The sequence below is a fragment of the Panthera onca genome, chromosome D2, assembly GCF_046562875.1.
Source record: "Panthera onca isolate mPanOnc1 chromosome D2, mPanOnc1 haplotype 2, whole genome shotgun sequence".
NCBI lineage: Eukaryota > Metazoa > Chordata > Mammalia > Carnivora > Felidae > Panthera > Panthera onca.
In genome coordinates this window covers 31,305,220-31,325,458 of record NC_138349.1, presented here as the reverse complement: position 1 = coordinate 31,325,458, position 20,239 = coordinate 31,305,220, and the positions used below count along the sequence as shown (strand labels likewise).

The 20,239-nt window shown below is 44.1% G+C and overlaps 2 protein-coding genes across 3 annotated transcripts; one reads left to right on the top strand and one right to left on the bottom strand.

Moving 5' to 3' along the window:
• Nucleotides 1-1,894: 1,894 nt before the first annotated feature.
• Nucleotides 1,895-8,373, top strand: PGAM1 (phosphoglycerate mutase 1). The gene is made up of 4 exons (XM_060641855.3): nucleotides 1,895-2,165; nucleotides 5,572-5,846; nucleotides 6,632-6,812; nucleotides 7,296-8,373. Exons 1-4 carry the CDS (start codon nucleotides 2,027-2,029, stop codon nucleotides 7,463-7,465), a joined length of 765 nt encoding a protein of 254 aa, XP_060497838.1. The 5' UTR covers nucleotides 1,895-2,026; the 3' UTR covers nucleotides 7,466-8,373.
• Nucleotides 2,730-20,150, bottom strand: EXOSC1 (exosome component 1). Of its 2 annotated transcripts, none has more exons than XM_060641858.3 (8): nucleotides 20,041-20,150; nucleotides 19,820-19,935; nucleotides 17,314-17,388; nucleotides 16,007-16,095; nucleotides 14,388-14,421; nucleotides 13,815-13,865; nucleotides 13,601-13,685; nucleotides 2,730-3,467 (listed from the first exon to the last, which is right to left on the bottom strand). In XM_060641858.3, the coding sequence occupies exons 1-8, from the start codon at nucleotides 20,105-20,107 to the stop codon at nucleotides 3,241-3,243; spliced, it is 744 nt and encodes a 247-aa protein (XP_060497841.2). In that variant the 5' UTR covers nucleotides 20,108-20,150; the 3' UTR covers nucleotides 2,730-3,240. The 2 variants fall into 2 exon arrangements, with proteins under 2 accessions (XP_060497841.2, XP_060497842.1); XM_060641859.2 differs by lacking the exon at nucleotides 2,730-3,467 and adding an exon at nucleotides 12,980-13,269 and having other exon boundaries at nucleotides 20,041-20,149.
• Between the last annotated feature and the right edge of the window lie 89 nt (nucleotides 20,151-20,239).

The following is a 20,239-nucleotide window of genomic DNA, read 5'->3' as shown; positions in this document are numbered from 1 at the left end:
AGACACAGTGCTAAGCGCTTCCCATGCATCATTTCACTTATTCCTTACAACGGTGTTTTAGGTGGCTATGAATATGATTATTATCCCAGTTTACAGATGGGGAAAATGAGGATGAGAAGTTGAGTGACCCATCTTACATCCCATGGGTAATCAGAAACAGAGACATTTTAACTCAGGTTTCTTCCTATTTATCTCCTACTCATTGCATAAATATGAGACCTCAACTACACAAAAGCACAGAAATCTTGAAGCAGAGAACAGGGGGAAGAGAAAGGGACATGGCAGGAGCCATGACTGGGAGTATGGATTAGGGCCAAGGCAGAGGGACAAAAAGTACAGTCTGAAAAGCCAAGGTTAAAAGCTGGGAAAGCTCTCCCTGAGAGGGGCTGGGTGTCAGGATTGGGATGACCAAGAAGTAGGATCAGGCAGAGGGAGAACCTCCAAAGAGGGAGTCTTTCAAGGATCCCCATGTGGGCCATGCTGGGAGCTTGAACAGGAGGCCTTCAAAGGCAGTTCTCACTTTGCAGCCCTGAGATTCTGTGAACTCTGGGTGCAGCTTTTAGAGCTGGACCTCACCCCAGTCATCTCTCTGGTCACTGAATTCCATCTTCTCCCTGCTACAGAGGAGGGAGGCAAGAGCATTGTGATTAGAGTGCACCCAAGGCCATTGGACTGCTTGGGTTTGAATCTTGGTTTCTCGTCTACTTCCGAGCTGTGATTTTGGACAATTTATTTTTCTGGGTCTGAGCACACATTGATTTGGGAGCAAGCCTCAGCTTGAATCCTAAGTCCTGTAACCTTGGGCAATTTACCTCATGGCTTATTTCCTCATCAGTAAATAAAAAAATATAATAATACTTGCCTCATAGGATCATTATAAGGATAGGAGGATTAAATGTTTATGTTTGTAAAGCATTTATAACACTGTCTGGCACGTTTTTGTTTTTTTATTTTTATTTTTGATTGCATGTTAAAAACTTGTCTAGAATCCGTTAAATGTAGCACACAGCACAATTTCATTGTTAGCTGTTTACATGTGGGACTTCTTTGCGCTCCACTTGCTGCGAAGGGCAGAAAACAGATTCAATCCATCTTTGGCCGTAGCCCACTGACTGATTCCTGTTTGGTGCTCAATAAAGTGACCAGTTTGAAGTAAACCAGGAGACAGTAGCATGGGCAGCAGAGAGCTGCCCAGATAAGTAGATCTTAAACTACTGATTGAGTGTAGGGGAGGAACAAGCAGTGATTCTCCTCTTTCTGGAATATTTGAAGGGGCTCAGATACTGACTAGAGAGAGGCTATGAGACCCTCCAAGAGGTGGGACAAACAGCCCAGTGTTTATGTAAGGAGCAGGGCTTTGGAACCAGTGATCAGAGCCAGTTCTCTTACGTGTAAAATAGATCAGTATCCAATAAAATGAGGTAACAATAGTAACGACTATTTACTGAGCACATTCCAAGTGGACAGGCACCAGCTAAGTATTTGTCATGTCCATTCACAAATGAGGCTGGGTGAGGTTAAGCGACCTGCCCAAAGACACAAAGCAATAAAATGGAAGAGTGAAGGCTCGAACCGAGGTGTGACCTGGCGCACCTAAGCGCGATTCAAACAATAAGAGCCACTTTAAGACAATCGGCTTATGAATAGCGGCAACACAAGGAAAGCAGGGCTGCTCTTCAACGCTACCACCGGCACGCACGCCCCGGCGCGAGGTGAAAGTTCCGCCGCCTTTCGGAGCTTACGTGCGCTCCGTGACCGCCGCGGCTGACGAGGGGCCGGCGGACGAGACCGCATGCGCTCTGGCGCCCTCGAGCGCGCCCCTCCCCCACGGCGGCTGCAGCGCTGGCACGGGGCGCATGCGCACACCCGGCGGGCGGAGGACGGCCCAGAGCGAGTGGAAAGATTTGGAAGAGCAAGTGCGCGGGAGCTGGGCGGTGGAGTGCGAGCGCGCAGGCGCGGCTGGGGCCGGACAGCGACTCCGGAATCTCAGCGAGTCCCACTCTGCGTCGCACCCCGAGCCGCCACCATGGCCGCCTATAAGCTGGTGCTGATCAGGCACGGCGAGAGCGCTTGGAACCTGGAGAACCGCTTCAGCGGCTGGTACGACGCCGACTTGAGCCCTGCCGGGCACGAGGAGGCGAAGCGCGGCGGGCAGGCGCTGCGAGGTGAGGAACGGACCGGGGCGGGCTGTGGGTGGGGGCTGCGGAGGCTCGGGCGGGCGCCCCTGGTTGAGGGCCGCCTGGCTCGCCCCCGTACCCTCTCGGAGAGAGCTGACCTTGGGCTTCAGCTCTCCTGCAGTTTATTTTGCGGTTGGCAAAATGGTTTCAGGGTGTGTGTGCGGGGGGGGGGGGGCTGTCGACTTGCTCAAGGTCACCCAGTGGTGTGATGGGCCACGCCGGGAAGAGGACTGGGGGCGGTCGCCCCGCAACCCACTGCATTCTCCACGACACCGCCTTGGCGAAATTCTCCTATTTACTAATCTGAGCATTCAGTAACTCGGGGACGGGTTATTAAATTGGATGGCCGGTGTCTTCCGGGAGCTGTAACCAAGCCTTTTCAAGAGGCTGCTGCGGATCCTCGTGAAGCGTCAGACCACACGCTTGTCCCCGGCTGTGGGGGAGTAACGCGGCGCTGGGCGGACAACAGGCCTCACGAAACCCACGTGCTTACGTAGGCCTTTGCTGTTCAGCAGCATCCCACGAATCTTGTGCCCCAAATGCATCCACAAATGTAATTGAGTGAATGAATGAGTGAATGAATGAATAATTTGAGTTGTCCTCTGCACGATTCCATGAAGCAGATTATTATCCCCTTCCTTTCTTTCCCTCGCTGGCCCTCTTCTATAGCTGGGAAAAGTGAGGATTGCATAGATGACTTGTTCAAGGTCGTATCTCCTTATTCCTAGTCCATCCCGCTCGCTCCAATTCTGGGTTGAGTAACAGGTAGACGCCGGGCAAAGGTGGAAGTGGCAGTGAGATAAACTCGCCTACCCAGGCTTGCCCCCTGCGGCGAACAGCTCTTTGTGGTTTTGGAATGCTTTTTATAAGGAAGCATTCTCAGCTGCCAGCAACTCAGAGAATCCCTCTGTACTGAGGAGGTGCTTCCACTGATGTAATTAGGGCAGATCTTGCCCTGCGCTCTTCTAACCTCTGGACGTTGAAGCAGCCATTTGAAAGGGTCATTGATGCCTGATGTGGAACAGGTATTTGGCCTCAGGTTACTCTTTCTAGCTTCTTGCCTTCACCGTAGATCCTTTTGAATTGAAGCAAAGGTTTGGAAAGTGTAGGAAATGTAATCCTGCTGGCTGTGTGTCTGCTTTGAGATGGCTTGGTGTGACTTTAGGAGAGGCTGGGAAAGGGAAAGAGCTGGGAAAGGAGGCCATTTTCTCTGTTTGGCAGGAAGAACTGTATGGGTCTGTGGTGGTTTGCTGATGACTAGCCCAGGACAAAGATAATTGCAGCTGTACCCTAAAAGAGTGATCAAATGGTTAAACTTGTAATCTCTTTAAAGTAGCAGACCCTATTTCAAGATTTTGTTGTTGTTGACTTATTTTTAGTAATCTCTACACCCAACGAGGGGCTGCAAGTCAAGGACCCCGAGATCAAGAGTTGCATGCTCCACCGACTGATCAGCCAGGCACCCCCTATGTCACTTTCTAAGTAAATGTTGGTAGCGTTAGTTTAAAAAAAAAAAATCCTATTTAAAAGATTAGTATCTGTTATGGGCATCACAAATGATTATACTAAACAAGACTAAAAACAGAAATCTGAATCGTGAAGACCATTGTGAATAATATAAAAAACCTAAATATATTAAATTCTTCAGAGCTTTAAATGATAGTAGGGTTTATAAACTCTTGAATCGTTTCAGGAGGGAGCTAGTGAGAACTGAGTTTCTCCATGCAGTCTTACTCCTGGGAGAGGATGAAGTCCACACCACATATCACACCATCCACCCCACACTTGGGAATATCCTAGGCTATGCTTTTATTTAATGGGGAAGTTCTCCTGAGTGGAACTGCTTTTCTTCTTGGGGACCTATTTGTGTATCCAACAGGAGGCACTCCATCACAAGGGGAAATAATAATTGCAGTGAAACAGCCAGTAGCTTTTCAGCATGGGAGATGAGGCTTGCACTTGCCAGTGACTCAGCCTTTTATTGGGGAGCCATTCCTCCCCTTATAGTTAGGGAGGAGATGGTAATGGAGTCTACTAGGACTTGTCCTGAGGTTCAGTGATGAGATTTGATGAGATTTGTCATCTTTTCCCCTGTGGGTAGTGATGGGTTTCCTGGTGATTAATCCTCCCCTCCCCCATCAGCGTAGTTCTTATTGGCCTCATTCTCAGTTGAATGACTGGCAGAATTCACTTCACATTGCATTAATTACTGTTGGCAACCTCAGTATGAGGCAATACCCAGGAAAGTTTGTGCTGAATTTCAAAGAGGGCCTTGTAGCCTCATGGAGGAAAACACTACATAAAGGGCCATCTCCCTTTTAAAGTGGGAAGGGGGGATAATCTTCCACGAACTAAGAAGATTAATTGTTGGGGTGGTTGGGGCAACATAACTTGATTACTACGCCTTAATAACTACTGTGGACGAGGAGAGATTCGTGTCTAAATGAGTCAGACTGCACAGCATTTGCTCTTTCTGCTTTCTCCAGGGAGTGGCTTCTCCTGAACTTGGTCTAACAGTTGACCTAAGTGTGTACAGGTTGGCACTTGACTATAGCAGAAAGGCACTGTGGATTAAGAGACTGATGTGATTTCCACTACATAGTGAAAATACAATTTCATGCAATGTACTGAAGTTTTAATCAGCATCCTCTAAGAGCTCTTGCTGTGTCCTGATTGTTGGGTTTCAAATTGTTTTCCCGTAGACAAGAGGTTAGGTCTGAAATATATTTACTAGTATTGGGCAGAAGTGACTGTTTTAACTAAAATACAAACAGATCCTTAGGGTTTAGAATAATATGGAGGTAGCTAGAGATGGAGGTTATGAGTTGGATTTTGGAGTCACACAGCTTGGGTTTTAATCTCTCATTTAAAGCTGTGACCTTGGATGATTTGCTTAATCCCTCTAGTCTTTATTTTCCTCATCTGGTAAAATGGGTTGTAAGGATTATAATCTCAGGATTGTCATGAAGACTAAATAAAACGTATACAAAATAATTTGTATAGTGCTTGACAGATGGTAAGCCCTCCATAAATATTGGTGATTATTTAGTAAGAGATTCCAAGTTTTTAAGGATCCTTTTCTTGAAAGAATTGAAGCAGAAATAAATTCTTAAAATGGGTTTAACACAGCATTCTGGGGTTTAGGATAAGCAGCACAGATGGCATAGGTTAGCTCCCTGACAATACATTTAGGTCTTGGGTTAGATGAATTATTGGGGAACCACTGGAAAGTCCATTGTCAACTATAACATAAATCAACATATTTTGTCTTCTGTAAAGGTGGAATATTGTCTTTTTTTTCTAGGGTATACAAACTAGTTAAATTCAGATGTGAGAAAACTCTGGTTCCATAGTGGACCCGATTGGCTTATCACTTTGAATTTATGATTCCCAGATGCTGGCTATGAGTTTGACATCTGCTTCACCTCCGTGCAGAAGAGAGCAATTCGGACTCTCTGGACAGTGCTGGATGCCATTGACCAAATGTGGCTGCCTGTAGTGAGGACTTGGCGCCTCAATGAGCGGCACTATGGGGGTCTGACTGGCCTTAATAAAGCAGAAACTGCTGCCAAGCATGGTGAGGCCCAAGTAAAGATCTGGAGGCGCTCCTATGATGTCCCGCCACCTCCGATGGAACCCGACCATCCCTTCTACAGCAACATCAGTAAGGTATGGACAAATGGGGGTTTGGCTCATTCTGCCTAGGACCAGGGTGTTAGAACCTGGGCCTCACTCTTTTTTAGCTTTTAGTAGTGTCTGCTTGGTCCTATTGAGTTTTTTAATTTATGCTAGTTAATTGTTATTCTCCTTCTCCAAGGAATGGCCTTCACTTGTTAAAAAGATTTAGTTGATACTTGTTTACCTAAAAAGAAAGTATATCTTCTTTTTTGTATCTCCATTGCGATACCTTATAAAACCCATCCATAGTCGTAGGGCATTTTTAAAAAAAATTTTTTTAATGTTTATTTACTTTTGAGAGAGGGTAGGAGGGAGAGGGGGAGGGGCAGAGAGAGGGAGACAGAGAAATCAAGAGCACGCTCCAGGCTCTGGTCCGACAGCACAGAGCCCACATGGGGCTCGAACCCCACAAATTGTGAGATCGTGGCCTGAGCTGAAGTTGGACACTTAACTGACTGAGCCACCCAGGCGCCCCTTAGAGTTGCAGGGCCTTCTTATGCCAACTATTAAGATTAAGTGAATTGGGAAGAGCTTTATACCTACCTTTTTTCTTCTAAGTTCTGTTTCATTTGAACTGTTCATTTTCCCAATAGCGGGTAATGGTGGTAGGATGAGCAGCAAAATAATTCTTCTCCCTGTGACCAAACTCTCAGCTCCGTTCTGTGTCCTGGTGAAAGACCTTCACCTATGACTTTGATTCATACCTTAGGGGATGAGGAATGGGCAGAACAGATACACCTACTACTAATTGGTGAGCATGGATTTGTATTGTTTAGGATCGCAGGTATGCAGACCTCACTGAAGATCAGCTACCCTCCTGTGAGAGTCTGAAGGACACAATTGCCAGAGCTCTGCCCTTTTGGAATGAAGAAATAGTTCCCCAGATCAAGGAGGGGAAACGGGTCCTGATTGCAGCCCACGGCAACAGCCTTCGGGGCATTGTCAAGCATCTGGAGGGTATGTACATTTTTCAGGGGAACCCTCCAGGAGGGACACAGCAAAACTGCCACAAATCGGATTTATTTCATGCAAAAGAGATCTTCAGGGAAAGGCTGGACACATTGATAGTCCTTCAGTTTGCATCTTAAATTGGTTCACCTGAGGGCCTAGAGGCCTAGATGTGCTGATTTTTGTCAGACTGGATGGACTACACAGGACATTTGAGATGTGTATAGTCCTGCTTTACTGTGGGTTTCCAAACCCCACTTTGGGAGAGATATCTGCGGTATACCACCTTACATACTTTTTTTCTTTTCAGTGGCTGAGAACTAAGTATTGGAGGCATTCTTTGGGTGACTGATCTATAATACAGATTGTTACTGTTACTATAAATATCAGAAGGGGTGTCTTGTTTTAATTCCTACCAAAGTCCTTTGTCACCTGCAGGGGGGACATGGATTCGTGTCTAGCTTGGCTTATCATGGTGTGTATTTCCTTCAGGTCTTTCTGAAGAGGCTATCATGGAGCTGAACCTGCCAACAGGTATTCCCATGGTCTATGAATTGGACAAGAACTTGAAGCCCATCAAGCCCATGCAGTTCCTGGGGGATGAAGAGACCGTGCGTAAAGCCATGGAAGCTGTGGCTGCCCAGGGCAAGGCCAAAAAGTGAAGGCGAGCAGGCAGACTACTTTTCCAAGGACACCCTCCCTACCCATCCCGTTCCTCCACATTTCTTCCCTGCACATGTCACACTGACCACATCTGTAGGCATCTTAAGTTTTAGCTGCAGATGGGGACCAGTGGCTCCTAATTTTGTTTAGCCATTTGTCTCTTGCACCCACTCTCTTCATATAGTCTAGTCAGAATGGCACTTCTGGGGCATGAGTCTTCAGTCCCAAGCTGAGGGAAGACTTTTACCCAAAAGTAGAGAGTTAGTAACTCTGGTGTTTTTGCTACTGTTTATTGAGTTGGGGATAGGAAGGAACCATGCTAAGATGTGACCAATGAGAAGTAAGAGAGCCTATTTGTGTTCCCAGGAGCCAGTCCTGTACTATTCTGTAGTCAGGTGACTGTCTGGGGGGGCTCCAGTCATTCCAGTGAAAGAATCATTTCCCCTCTGACCCCAGAAGAGTTGGCTCCAGAAGACTGGGATCAATTTAAATGTTTTGTGTTGCATCTACTTTTACAAAAAGAAAAAAAAAAGTATATATATATGTATACATATATAAAATAATACAAACCAAAAACCCTTCTGGGGTTTCTAGTTGCGGTTGAAATATTCCCACATGCAGTCATCCCAAAATAAGCCATTCCTCACACCAACGTGGGAGAAGCCCCTTCCTTGACTTCTGAGGCCTAGGAGTTTATCCTGCTGTGTGTTTTAGAATCCCTCCCCTGCCTTAATGTTTTATGGCAGTGAAATGCCTCTTGATCACGTCCAAGCGTGTCTTTTACTGTATATGTTTCTGATCATGTTCCAGTTGCTTGGTCCTGCTACCTGGGCCCAGTACTCATTTTGAGCGTAACTATACTAAATCTTTTTTCCAGATCAGTATAATAAAGGAGTGATGTGCAATATCTTCTGTGTGATGTAGTAATCTCTCATTTGAGAAGATCAGCTTCAACATTAAACTGGGTGTATCTTACTAGGGTTTTCCTCCTTAGGTTGGGGAGCTGAAGTATGGGGGTGGGCAGGTCTTCCTGGCTGAGCCCTCCATTCCTGTTGCCTCTATAGCACTTGCTCAGTGTGCTGGCTGAATACTCCTTGAGTGGTCAAATTCTCAAACTCCATTATGCCTTCTTTTGAGTAAGGTAAAGGCTTGTTTACCTTAAAAAAGCTAGCCTTTTTCTATTAGAAATCTGTAAACTTGGTGCCTGGGTGGCTCAGTTAAGCATCTGACTTCAGCTCAGGTCATGATTTTGAGGTTTGTGAGTTTGAGCCCCACATCAGGCTCACTGCTGTCAGCCTGATTCAGATCCTTTGTCCTCCTCTCTTTGCCCCTCCCCCTGCTTGCGCTCTCTCTCAAAAATTAAAATCTGTAAACTTGATTCACACTTCATCCTCAAAAACGGCACATAACTGTATAATAAAATGATGCAGAAGAAAAGGACTATTACATTGTATACGTAATCGGGAAGGGACATTGCTTACATTTTCCTTCTCTTTAAAGCTTTTCAAAAGATAATGAACATGAAAGCCTACAAGGCAAGAGAAAGCCCATAATACCTTTCTTCTAGTAGGAGCAAGTAACACCCTCTGTCTGTTAAGCTCTCATGAAGCTCCTCTATGCCAGCTACATAACCTCTAATCTTGACAACTTCTGAAACGGCTGTTATTCCGAATTTACAGAAGAAATAGACTGAAAGAGATGTAGAAACTTGCCAAGTATATACTACTAAGTACTGGAACCCAGATGAAAGATGTTGAACAGAAGTCCTTATCCTAAAATGTAAATACTAATCATCTTGCTTTTCAGGTTTAGTTTTTCACTTGATCTATAACCCTAGGATGACCTTTAGTAATTTAAGTCTCCAACAGTCTGGTGGAATGTTAAGTTTACTTGGCCTATAAAGAATCTTAAACCAAAAGTTGATAATTCTCTTTGATCAAGGCTCTTCGCCCAAGTCAGACTGGAGCAGCTTAGATCAGAGTCCCTCTATATCCTGACATAGCAGTCTTCAGTCATTGACTAGAACTCTTGTGGCAGGAAAGTAACAGAAAACCAGCATTATTTATCATTACTACCAGAAGGTCAGCAACCACTGTACCTCTAAGACTGCTTACCCAGGGTAGCACATCATAATCACCCATGGAGCTGAAAGAAAAACCCAAACATCTGTTGTGGGTTCACCTCATGAGATTCCAAAGCAGAGCTAGGGCTCTGTTGTTTTTTAAAGCTTTATAGGCAATTAAAAAATTTGAATTTTTTTTTAATGTATGTCTATTTTTGAGAGCGAGAGAGCGAGCGAATGGGCAAGGGGCAGAGGGACAGGGAGACACAAAATCCAAAGCAGGCTCCAAGCTCTGAGCTGTCAGCACGGAGCCCGACGCGGGCCTCAAACTCATGAACCATGAGATCATGGCCTGACCTAACCGACAGAGCCACCCAGGTGCCTGCCCCACTTCATAGACAATTCTGAGGTTCATCTAACCCAGGCTGAGAACCACTATTCCAACACAGAGAAATTCTTGTCTCTAGAACCAATTTTAGATTAGTGAATATCACTAAACATCACTATTTGGGCATAGCTGTCAGCTATGAGAACACTCAAAAAAATTTTTTATGGTGCTTTTGCTATGTGTTAGTCACAATACCAGGTACTGAAGACTCAAAGACAGAATCCTGCCCTAAAACCTCAGGCTAGAAGGGAAGACAGGCTCATAAACTTAGCTGTGATACAATACAGTGGTCAACAGTGAGAAAACCTAACCTGCTCTGCAGCAGGTCAGAGGAGGCTATTACCCAACTGTTTCAAATGCTCTTCTTTAGGACACTATTACAGCATTTCTTTGTTTACTTATCACCTGTCTTCCCCCATTAGAATTTTTTTTTTTTAATGTTTACTTATTTTTGAGAGGGAGAAAGAGAAAGCATAAGCAGGGGAGGGGCAGAGAGAATTCAAAGCAGGCTCCAGGCTTAACTGTGAGCATACTGCCCAACGCGGGGCTCATTCCACGAACCACGAGATCATAACCTGAGCTGAAGACACTTAACTGACTGAGACATCTAGGTGCCCCCTGCCCACATCTAGAATCTAAGCTCTACAAGGAAAGGATTCTATCATGTTCACTGTTTTACCTCCTACTTCCTGAAACACTGGTGGGCAGAATAATTGCCTAACATATTTGAACGAATGATGTCCAACAAGCACTCATAATTAATGAACCCATGTCAATTTGGAGAGCCTCTAATCGCATGTGCAAGATCCTATTCAATATTTGGTAAAAGGAGGCATCAAGGTACAGGACAAAGATTAATGCTCTGCCACTTGGATGTCTGCGTGACTTAAGGCAAGTTAACCGATTTTTCTAAATCTTAGTTTACTTTTCTGTAAAGTGTGGACATAGTACATGCCAGGGCTACTGGGAAGTTCAGAGATAAAATAAGTACAATGGCTAACACTGTAGAGAGAATCAACTGGTAGCATCTAGCTGCAAGGTAACGTGGGTGAATCTAACCAAGATTTAAAATGTGCACATTCTTTGACCCAGCACGCTCCACTTTTAGGAATCTCTGTTGCCACAGAATCTTAGGCATGCACAAGGATGTATGGTATAGGGATTTTCTCTGCAACACTGCAAAAAAATCTATAAAGCTTAAAATATCCATCAGTAAGGGGACTAAACTATATCAAAATGTCTAGCATAAGGCCTAGAACTTAACAGATACTTTAGAAGGCGATCAAATCTATAATAGTAATATAATAACAACAATAGTGCCATGTACTGGAACTTCTGCATTTCTTCCTCACAATAACCCTATGAGATCATACCATTCCAGACAAGGAAACAGACTTTTAAAAGAAAGTAAACTTGCACTACTATCAATGTCAACATGCTGATTATTTTAGTATACTGTAATTTGCACAATGTCACCATTAGGGGAAAATGGGCAAAGTGTACAAGGGATCTATCTGAATTGTTTCTTAAAACTGCATGTGGAGCTACATTGATCTCAATACTCTTTTCTAATTTAAAAAAACCGAACAGGGTCACTTGGGTAGCTCGGTTGGTTGGGCGTCTGACTCTTGGTTTTGGCTCAGGTCATGAACTCACTCACGTTCATGAGTTCGAGCCCTGCATCAGGCTCTGGGCTGGTGGTGCAGAGCCTGCTTGGGAATTCTCTGTCTCTCCCTCTCTCAAAAACAAACAAACATTAAAAAAAACCCAAAAACCAACGAAACAAACAACCTAACCTATTCTGGCTAGCAGCTAGAGGATACAAACCCAGTCGGGTTGATTCCAGAGTTCACCTGTAACCACTGTCACTACACACAGAAGATGTGTGCAGTGACAGATGCTCCTTGAAGAACATCCAAGAACTGACATATCTTGAGATGCCTGGGTGGCTCGGTTGAGCATCTGACTCTTGGTTTCGGCTCAGGTCATGATTCATGGTTTGTGAGATTGAGCCCCACAGTGGGCTCTGTGCTGACAGCTCAGAGTCTGATTGCGAATCTCATTCTCTCTCTGCCCCTCCCCTGTTCGTGCTCTCTCAAACTAAATAAACTTAAAAAATATATAGATTAAAAAAAATTGACATCTCTTCTTTCCTTCTATTCTCTCTGCAGCTTTGCCATGCTTAAACCCTCATCTCTTCCTCATCCCCAAACCTGCATGTTCATTCCTGCTTTTGCCCTCTGCTTAAGTTTTTCTGTCTGCCTTGAGTATCTTCATGTCACTATCTCAGTTCTTCAATTCCTTTTACTTCACATTACAGATCTTTCCCTGGTCACCTCACGAAACAGTGCTCTGACCCTCTTTTCAATTCAGATTTAACGTTTCCTGGAGTACCCACTAATCAGTAATACTATATTCACCTAATTACTTTCAGAACTACTCACATGCACCCTGCATCACCACGTGTTCTATCATTTTCACTAAACCATAATCTCTCTAAACGAGGGGATGTTTATAAAGTGCTTGACCCGGTGCCTGGCACATAGGAAGTACTCAATAAGCAGAAGTGCTTCAAAGGAACATAAAAAACGCAAAAATGACTGGAGGTGAGGTTTTTCCAGAGTAAGCAAGCACTTGACACGTGTCAGTTAACAGTATGAGGCAAATCTCTGCTCTAAATGTCATGATGATTTTTATTTATTTAAAACTTTTTTTTTTTTTTTTTTTTTTTTTTTTAATTTGAGAGCAAGAATCTCAAGCAGGCTCTGAGCTGTCAGCACAGAGCTCAATGCAGGGCTCAAACTGACAAACTGGGAGACTATGACCTGACTTGAAACCACGAGACAGATGCTTAACCGCCTGGGCCACCCAGGTGCCCCATGTCATGATGCTTTTTAGATTCCTTTCCCTACTCAAGACAACAGAAACCATAAAATCCTTTTAGTAAAAATGTTTTGTCACAGCAATAAATATGTATTTGTAAGACTGTCAGAAGAAACAGATTACTTCCAACATTATACAGTTCATTTGCTGGCACCTCCAAAAGAGAATCACTCAAGAGAATGAAATCCATTGCAAGGTTCATAAGAAAAATATTCTGACAATAAAAGTTGCTGGCAGATTTTTCTACAGGTGGTTGTTGGTCAACCTGAGGTGTGTGAATAAAAACAATGGCATCCTGATGTTGGGTTCATACACGTACTCTTAGAAACAGCTTACCCCTCCCGTGGGGTAAAATGTAGCTTCTTAGGTCTGCAAGAATTCAGGCTGTACTCGAGCCACTTTCCGGAATTCTTTAGTGTGAGTCTTAGGGCACTGCATCTCACACCAGCTAATAGGAACCATCTGGACACCTGGAAGGGAAGAGCTGGTGTTGGAGCTGGGACCCCAATGTTTGCTTAAGACCCTTCCCTTTTCAGCTGGGTATGAACGGAAGTGTCACCAAGCTACCTAGTGAACCTCACCTCATGCAGAAAAAACCTGGTTTATTCCACTGACTAAGGCAGTGAGTCCCCCCTCAGACCTTTCAATTATACAAGAATCATTCCAATCTCTGAGTAGTATCAACACTCATACTGCTGCCTAGATAATTAAAAAACAAGGGTAATGAAAGAAAACAGTGGACTGATCCCAAACCATTGCTCTTAGGGAAAGGTAAGCATGTAGAAGAATGGACCAACTCACCCGATTCACTGTGGGCCACCACTACCCCAAGCTCATTTTCAGCAGTGGTCAGGAGGTAATTGGACTGTGCGTCACCCAGGGAGATCTAGTCATGTAACACTGGTTAAGGAAAATGACGGGTTTTAAGTCTTCCCTCCCACAGCCACTTGAGCTACTTTCCACTTCTACTTCTTGTTTGACAAAGGACCACAAGACTGCTAGGAATAAAGGATACCACTTTGGCTAGGACAATGTCACCTGGGCGGAAACTCTTATAAATCTCAACCTGTAAAGAAAGAACAGGAATGTTAAATGAAAGCTCTATATCAGATCCACATGAAACTATTAATCCCTCTAGTAAAGCCAGTCTACTTTTTAACCCCACAGGGCGGAAGTCATCATTAGTCAAGTCAATCAACGACTTTTATTGCTTCTACAGCATCATCACATAAATGAAAGATTTTTAATTCAGTAACCTGAGCAGGAATCTGACTAGGACAAAAGGTACTATAGTTGGCTCTGAAAGGATCCAGAGTAAGTCTGAGAGAATAACAATGAATAAACACCTGGCTTCAAAGGCAAGGAGTAAACTAGTCCCTTCTGGTCAATAGAGCAAACAAAAATCCCAGGGAGAGGAAAGGGACAGTGAATTCCACACTTTCCAGTAGGAAATAAATTCCCTGCATCTTTGGATCCACATTCCCACAGATGTTTGAAATTCACTAGAATAATTTAAGGACTGATATTCCTCAGACCATCAGAGAGGAAAAAAAAACAAAAACAAAAACAAACAGAACCAACCAACAACCTTGTCTTTTTCAGTAGCTCGGACATCTTCCTTGCTGTAAAAAAGAATTAACAGAAAGATTAATTATCTATGAGAAAGAGAAGAGAAAGAATTATCCTGCAAAATCCTAGTAGACAAAGAGCTACAAGAGTAGAGAGTAGAGAGAACAAGTCATAACTGGAACCCAAATGCCACCAAGAGAAGCAGGGTAGAAGCATTCCCAGTCCTCACCCAGAGGAGAAAACCACATTCCCATTCTTGGGTCACACAGAGCAGCTGTAGCAATACCTCTGACTAGAGAAAAGCAGATCAGATTTGGCAGGAAAGGATAAGGAACTTTACTGCCTTAGGGGAGCTTGAACAGAAACACTATAGAACCACATGGAATTTTGAGGGTGGAAAGAGCCTGAGAAGTTACATTATCTAGCTCACAAGTATTGTTTGTCCTTTCTCAAAAAACCTGTAGGAAAAAAAACTACTATTTCACCCACTAACCATTTCTTTTTTTAAAAATTTTATTTTTAAGTGGGGGCGCCTGGGTGGCTCAGTTGGTTAAGTGGCCAACTTCAGCTCAGGTCATGATCTCACAGTTCATGGGTTCGGGCCCCGCATCGGGCTCTGTGCTGACAGCTCAGAGCCTGGAGCCTGCTTCAGATTCTCTATCTCCCTCTCTGCCCCTCCCCCACTCCTGTTCTTTCTCTCTGTCTCTCTCTCTCAAAATTAAACAAACATTAAAAAAAAAAAGAAAAAGATTTTATTTTTAAGTAATCTCTACACCCAGCATGGGGCTCAAACTCACAATGCTGAGATGAAGACTTGCATGCTTTACTGAGCCAGCCACGTACCCCTTACCCACTAAGCTTTTTCATGTCTTACAATCCTTTAAAATGTATTAAATTCAAGAAAGGAAGAAATTTCCTAAAATGACTTCTACTTAGTTTCAATGTTTGTTTATTTTTTGAGAGACAGAGTGAGCAGGGGAGGGGCAGAGAGAGGGGGAGACACAGAATCTGAAGCAGGCTTCAGGCTCCAAGCTGTCAGCACAGAGCCTGATGTGGGGCTCGAAACCACAAACAGCAAGATCATATCCTGAGCCAAAGTTGGATGCTTAACCAATTGAGCCACCCAGGTACCCCCCTTCTACTTTGTTTCATATGAGTCATCCTGTACCACTAGTCTCTAGCTTAGCTCAATTCTTTTCATTTTAAAGCTCGATCTTGTGAGGGCACCTGGGTGGCTCAGTCGGTTAAGCATCTGACTTGTCCCAGGTCATGATCTTGTGGTTAGTGGGTTCGAGCCCTGCGTTGGGCTCTGTGCTGACAGCTCAGAGCCTGGAGCCTGCTTCAAATTCTGTGTATCCCTCTCTCTCCCTCTCTGCCCCTCTCTGCTCATGCTCTTTCTCTCTCTCTAAAATAAATAAACATTAAAAAAAAATTTAAAGCCCGATCTTGTTCATATTTTCCTTTGTTTCCTAGTTCATACATTGTAGCATTTTCTTTGGACACTACCTGGAGAGAATCAAAGCACAAAGAGAGAGGCAGGTATAGAAACCATAATGGTTCCTAAAAATTCCAGTCTCCTGTTCTATCCTATTTCATTCCAGGTGCTGTGGCAAATGTGAAGACACAAATACTTCTTACCGGATAGTTCCTCGAAAAGAGTTCTTAAGTGGTGTGGACCCCACATATAGGATGTGCACTTTGGCAAAGCGCGAATTGATGCTAGAGACCTGTGGAACAGAGAAAAGATCAGCATTAGGGTCTGTGCAGTTGTCAACTCAAGGAGGCAGCATGAAAGTAGGAATTAGGGTGATTTTAATCCAAGCAACCTTACTAATTACAGAATTTAAGATAAGTTGATTCTTACTTAACTCTGCATAAATGATACATATCTAGTGGAACGAGAGTCACTCTGGCCACCTAATAGAGTTACTGAGGGTGTCCAGTGAAATGTGGAATAGGTCTTGAAAAACACAGAAGACTAACATAAATAGACACAGGGCATTATAGCAAACCTAGACCTTTAACAGATCTAATTAAGAGTCCTGTAGAGAGGACAGAAGTGTACATTTCAGCTACTGCATAATATTTGGATCACTGCCTCTCCAGTTATTTTCAGAATAACACACAAATTTTCTGCTGGAGAAATTTACAAGGAGTGCGACTAAGAGCTACAAGTTAACCTGCAGAAAGTGGGGATGGGCAGGGTGTATTGATGTATTTCAGTTACTGATCAGTACAGCATCAATTTTACTTCCCCTGAAACACTTTAAAAGACCTGAAATTTAACAGGAATGAGAGAGGATAAGGCCTTTTGCTTTGCTGCAGGAAAAGATCTCAGCTTCCAGATGTTAAAAAATAGGCCTCCTAGGGGCACCTGGGTGGCTAAGTCGGTTAAGCATCTGACTTCGGCTCAGGTCATGATCTCGTGGTTTCTGAGTTTGAGCACTGCGTTGGGCTCTGGGCTGATGGCTCAGAGCCTGCAGCCTGCTTCAGATTGTGTCTCCCCCTCTCTCTTCCCCTCCCATGCTCATGCTCTGTCTCTGTTTCTCAATAATAAATACACATTAAAAAAAAATTAATAAAAATAAAAGGCCTCCTTATTACCTTTTGGCACCTGTTTCCCAAGCTGCATACTCAGGGAATCAGCTCAGTGAAAGAAGTATGCGTGCCTGAACTTGGCTGCCTTGATTATTATTCCAGAACTTTCTAGGCCAGTACAGTCCAGTAACACTGTGATGATAGTAGTGTTCTGTACTGGCCAATAGGGCAACTGCTAACTATATGCAGCTAGTGAGACTGAGGAAATGTATTTTTAATTTTAATTCATTTCAATTTAAGTGGCCATATATGGCTAGTGGCTACCTTATTAGATAGTGCAGTTCTACAAAGATCATGATTTTACCACCGAACAGGTTTCCTAAGCAGGGAGGTTAAGACCAACTTACCTTACAGGTTACAATAGCCCCCACATCTGGTAGTAATTGGGATTCTGTTTCTCTCATCACAGAAATGACAGGAAGCTATAGAGAGAAGAATAAAATATGAGTATCCTGACTAGGCCTTGCATAAAGGTATTTGTGGCTTAAGAGTAATGTAGCAATGCCTTGGTCCACAGCTGAGGTCACGAGGGCAGGTGGACTACAGACTTATTTGTGCCCAGAACAGAGAGCCTTAGAAATTTTAGGGAATAGGAGGGTCAAGGGACCATTCTTCAAGGGAAGAATGCTGTTAGAGTGTATAGTCTAATAATTTCAGATCAATTCTAACAAGCTTTCGGGTGATTTTCTTGGAATATAACCAATTGTCTGGAATCACGGATAACTGGATTCTTTCCTCCAAAGTTATACTACTTCCTTCTCTTTCTCATTTTATGGTACTGGCTAGAATTTCCAAATAAATGTTATATAATAATGGCCATACTTGATTAATGCTATTTTAAGGAAATACTTGTAGTTTTCTCCTTGAGCATTGTATTGGCTGTTGCTGTAAGACAGATATTTTGAGCCTCATCTTTTATTAATCTCTCCCTTGTTCACTACGCTTCAGTTCCCTGGCCTTCTTTCAGTTTCACTAACTCATTAAATATCTTCTCATGTCAGGATTTCTATTCAACCTGTTTTTTTTTTTTCTATCAAGACTGTGCTCTACCCACCCACCCAACTCTTTATTTATCCTTTAGATTCAGTTTAAACGTCACTTCTGCTGACTACGATGGATCTATTACATATTTTCATGATAACCTGTAATATTCTTTCATTGATTTTTTTTTTCTTAACGTTTATTTATTTTTGAAAGACTGAGAGAGAACATGAGCAGGGGAGGGGCAGAGAGAGAGGGAAACACAGAACCTGAAGCAGGCTCCAGGCTCTGAGCTGTCAGCACAGAGCCTGACGCGGGGCATGAACCCACCAACCATGGGATCATGGCTTGAGCTGAAGTCGGACGCTCAATCGACTGAGCCACCCAGGAGCCCCTGTAATATTCTTTCAAAGCAGTCATCACCTATGTAGCCATACACTCATTTGAACATTTACTTGTTTACAATTTGTGTCTGTGCCCCTTGATAGCAGGGACCATGTGTATTTGGCTCATTACCATTTCTCTAGAGGTCAACACTGTGCCTGGCACATAAAAATGCTCAATAGATATCTATTCCTATGAAATGAACAAACTTGGAAATGTTAAAGGGGTGCCTGGGTGGCTGAGCCGGTTAAGGGTCTGACTCTTGATCTTGGCTCCCTCTCTCTCTGCCCCTCTCCCACTGACCTCTCTCTCTCAGAAATAAACATTAAAAAAATGTTAAAGACATTCTCAAAATTGATTGAATAAAAAGTCTCTCATTTTACATATGAGGAAGAATCTAAAAACCAGAGAGTTCAAGTTTCTAACCTAAAGCAGAACCAAGGTCTAGATAGTCAGTACCTAAGTGTTCTAATTCTGAATCCTCTTTCTACTATGCTACTGGTCTTTTTCTTTTAATGTTTATTTATTGATTTTTTGAGAGAGACAGAGCGTGTATGAGCCGGGGGAGGGGCAGAGAGAGAGGGAGAGAGAGAAATCCCAGCCAGGCTCTGTGCTGAGCCCGATGGGGGGCTTGAACCCAGGAAATGTGAGATCATGACCTGAGCGGAAATCAAGGATCGATGCTCAACCAACTGAACCACCCAGGCGCCCCTGCTATGCTACCTGTCTTTAAGCTGCTCCCTCAAAGACTGTTTATCTGATGCTGGGCTAATCCTGGACGAGCCTCTGGAGCTAGGCAGGAGAGTATCAGGCATTCAACAAACATTACTGAGCATTTACCTTGTGCTAGGCACTAAACGTATGGTAGTGAGGCTTGCTTTCATGCAACTTAGAGTCTAGTGGGGAACATGTAACTGGGTGTTTAATTATATGTAAAGATTAAGGCACGGAAGGACAGAAATTTAGTTCTTTGTTAAAGAGTTTAACAAAACAAAACAAAAGCTCACAAAACTCTTATCCTTGACTAGTGGGTCTAGGAGAGCTTCCCTGATAAAATGATGCTAGAGAGGTTATCTGAAGGATAGGTAGAAACGAAATAGGCTGAGATGTGCGTGTTCCAAACAGATGGCGTGCGTACAAAGGCTCTGTGGCAGGACACAGCTTAGCCCATTAGTGACAGTGAAAGAAGCCAGTGTGACTAGACTGCAGAGAGTGAGGTAGGGATAAAGCGAAACGCAGCCGGAGAGGTAGGCGACCTTCGGACAAGATTCAGCTCACTGCGGGGCTGAGCGTGCCTCTGCTCGTCCCCTAAAACTTCCTTCTCTGAGTGTCAGCACTATAACCAAGCGAGACCAAGTGCCCAGCAGTGGAGACCTCAGCTTCAACAGACCAGCTGTTCTACTGCCGGGGCACTAAAGACGCGCCCGCAAATCAAAAGAAGCCTAAAAGAAAGGAAGAGAAGGAGGAAATGGGAAGTTGCCCCTTTACCGCTCCGTTCTCGCTGCTCTTCGTCAGGCAGCCAGCAAGCGACGAAAAGATGTAGCCGTGTCGCGTGTAAGTGCCGCTGCCCGGGCTGCCCTCCTCCAAGTTACACAGACGTTCGCCTGAAGAAAAATGCTGCATCAGTGACGGGTGCCCAGAAGGTGTTAGCCATCCAGCCTTCCAGCCTCTGTCTCATCCAGAATTCGCTCTGGGCCCCGTACACTTACCCGGAATGCAGTACCTCACGGGTGGCGCCATGACTGCCACAGGAGGGAAACGAAGTCGACTTCTCATTGGCTAAAGTATAGGACTAGTTCTGCAGTAAAAAACGCGTCAATTGGTATGATTTGTCACGTGATCATCGGAACCTCCGGGAAACTTTATTTCCCAGGTTACCCCGGGACGAGTCCGGGGGCGGGGCTCCGG

Excerpts from the sequence above, each read along its gene's own strand:
- PGAM1 (XM_060641855.3), top strand. The coding sequence starts at position 2,027 with ATGGCCGCCTATAAGCTGGTGCTGATCAGGCACGGCGAGAGCGCTTGG. Across the intron at positions 2,166-5,571 it reads CGGCGGGCAGGCGCTGCGAG|ATGCTGGCTATGAGTTTGAC; the intron begins GTGAGGAACGGA and ends TATGATTCCCAG. Across the intron at positions 6,813-7,295 it reads CATTGTCAAGCATCTGGAGG|GTCTTTCTGAAGAGGCTATC; the intron begins GTATGTACATTT and ends TATTTCCTTCAG.
- EXOSC1 (XM_060641858.3), bottom strand. The coding sequence starts at position 20,107 with ATGAGAAGTCGACTTCGTTTCCCTCCTGTGGCAGTCATGGCGCCACCC. Across the intron at positions 17,389-19,819 it reads AGAGCAGCGAGAACGGAGCG|CTTCCTGTCATTTCTGTGAT; the intron begins GTAAAGGGGCAA and ends TTCTCTCTATAG. Across the intron at positions 14,422-16,006 it reads TCTTTTCGAGGAACTATCCG|CAAGGAAGATGTCCGAGCTA; the intron begins GTAAGAAGTATT and ends TCTTTTTTACAG.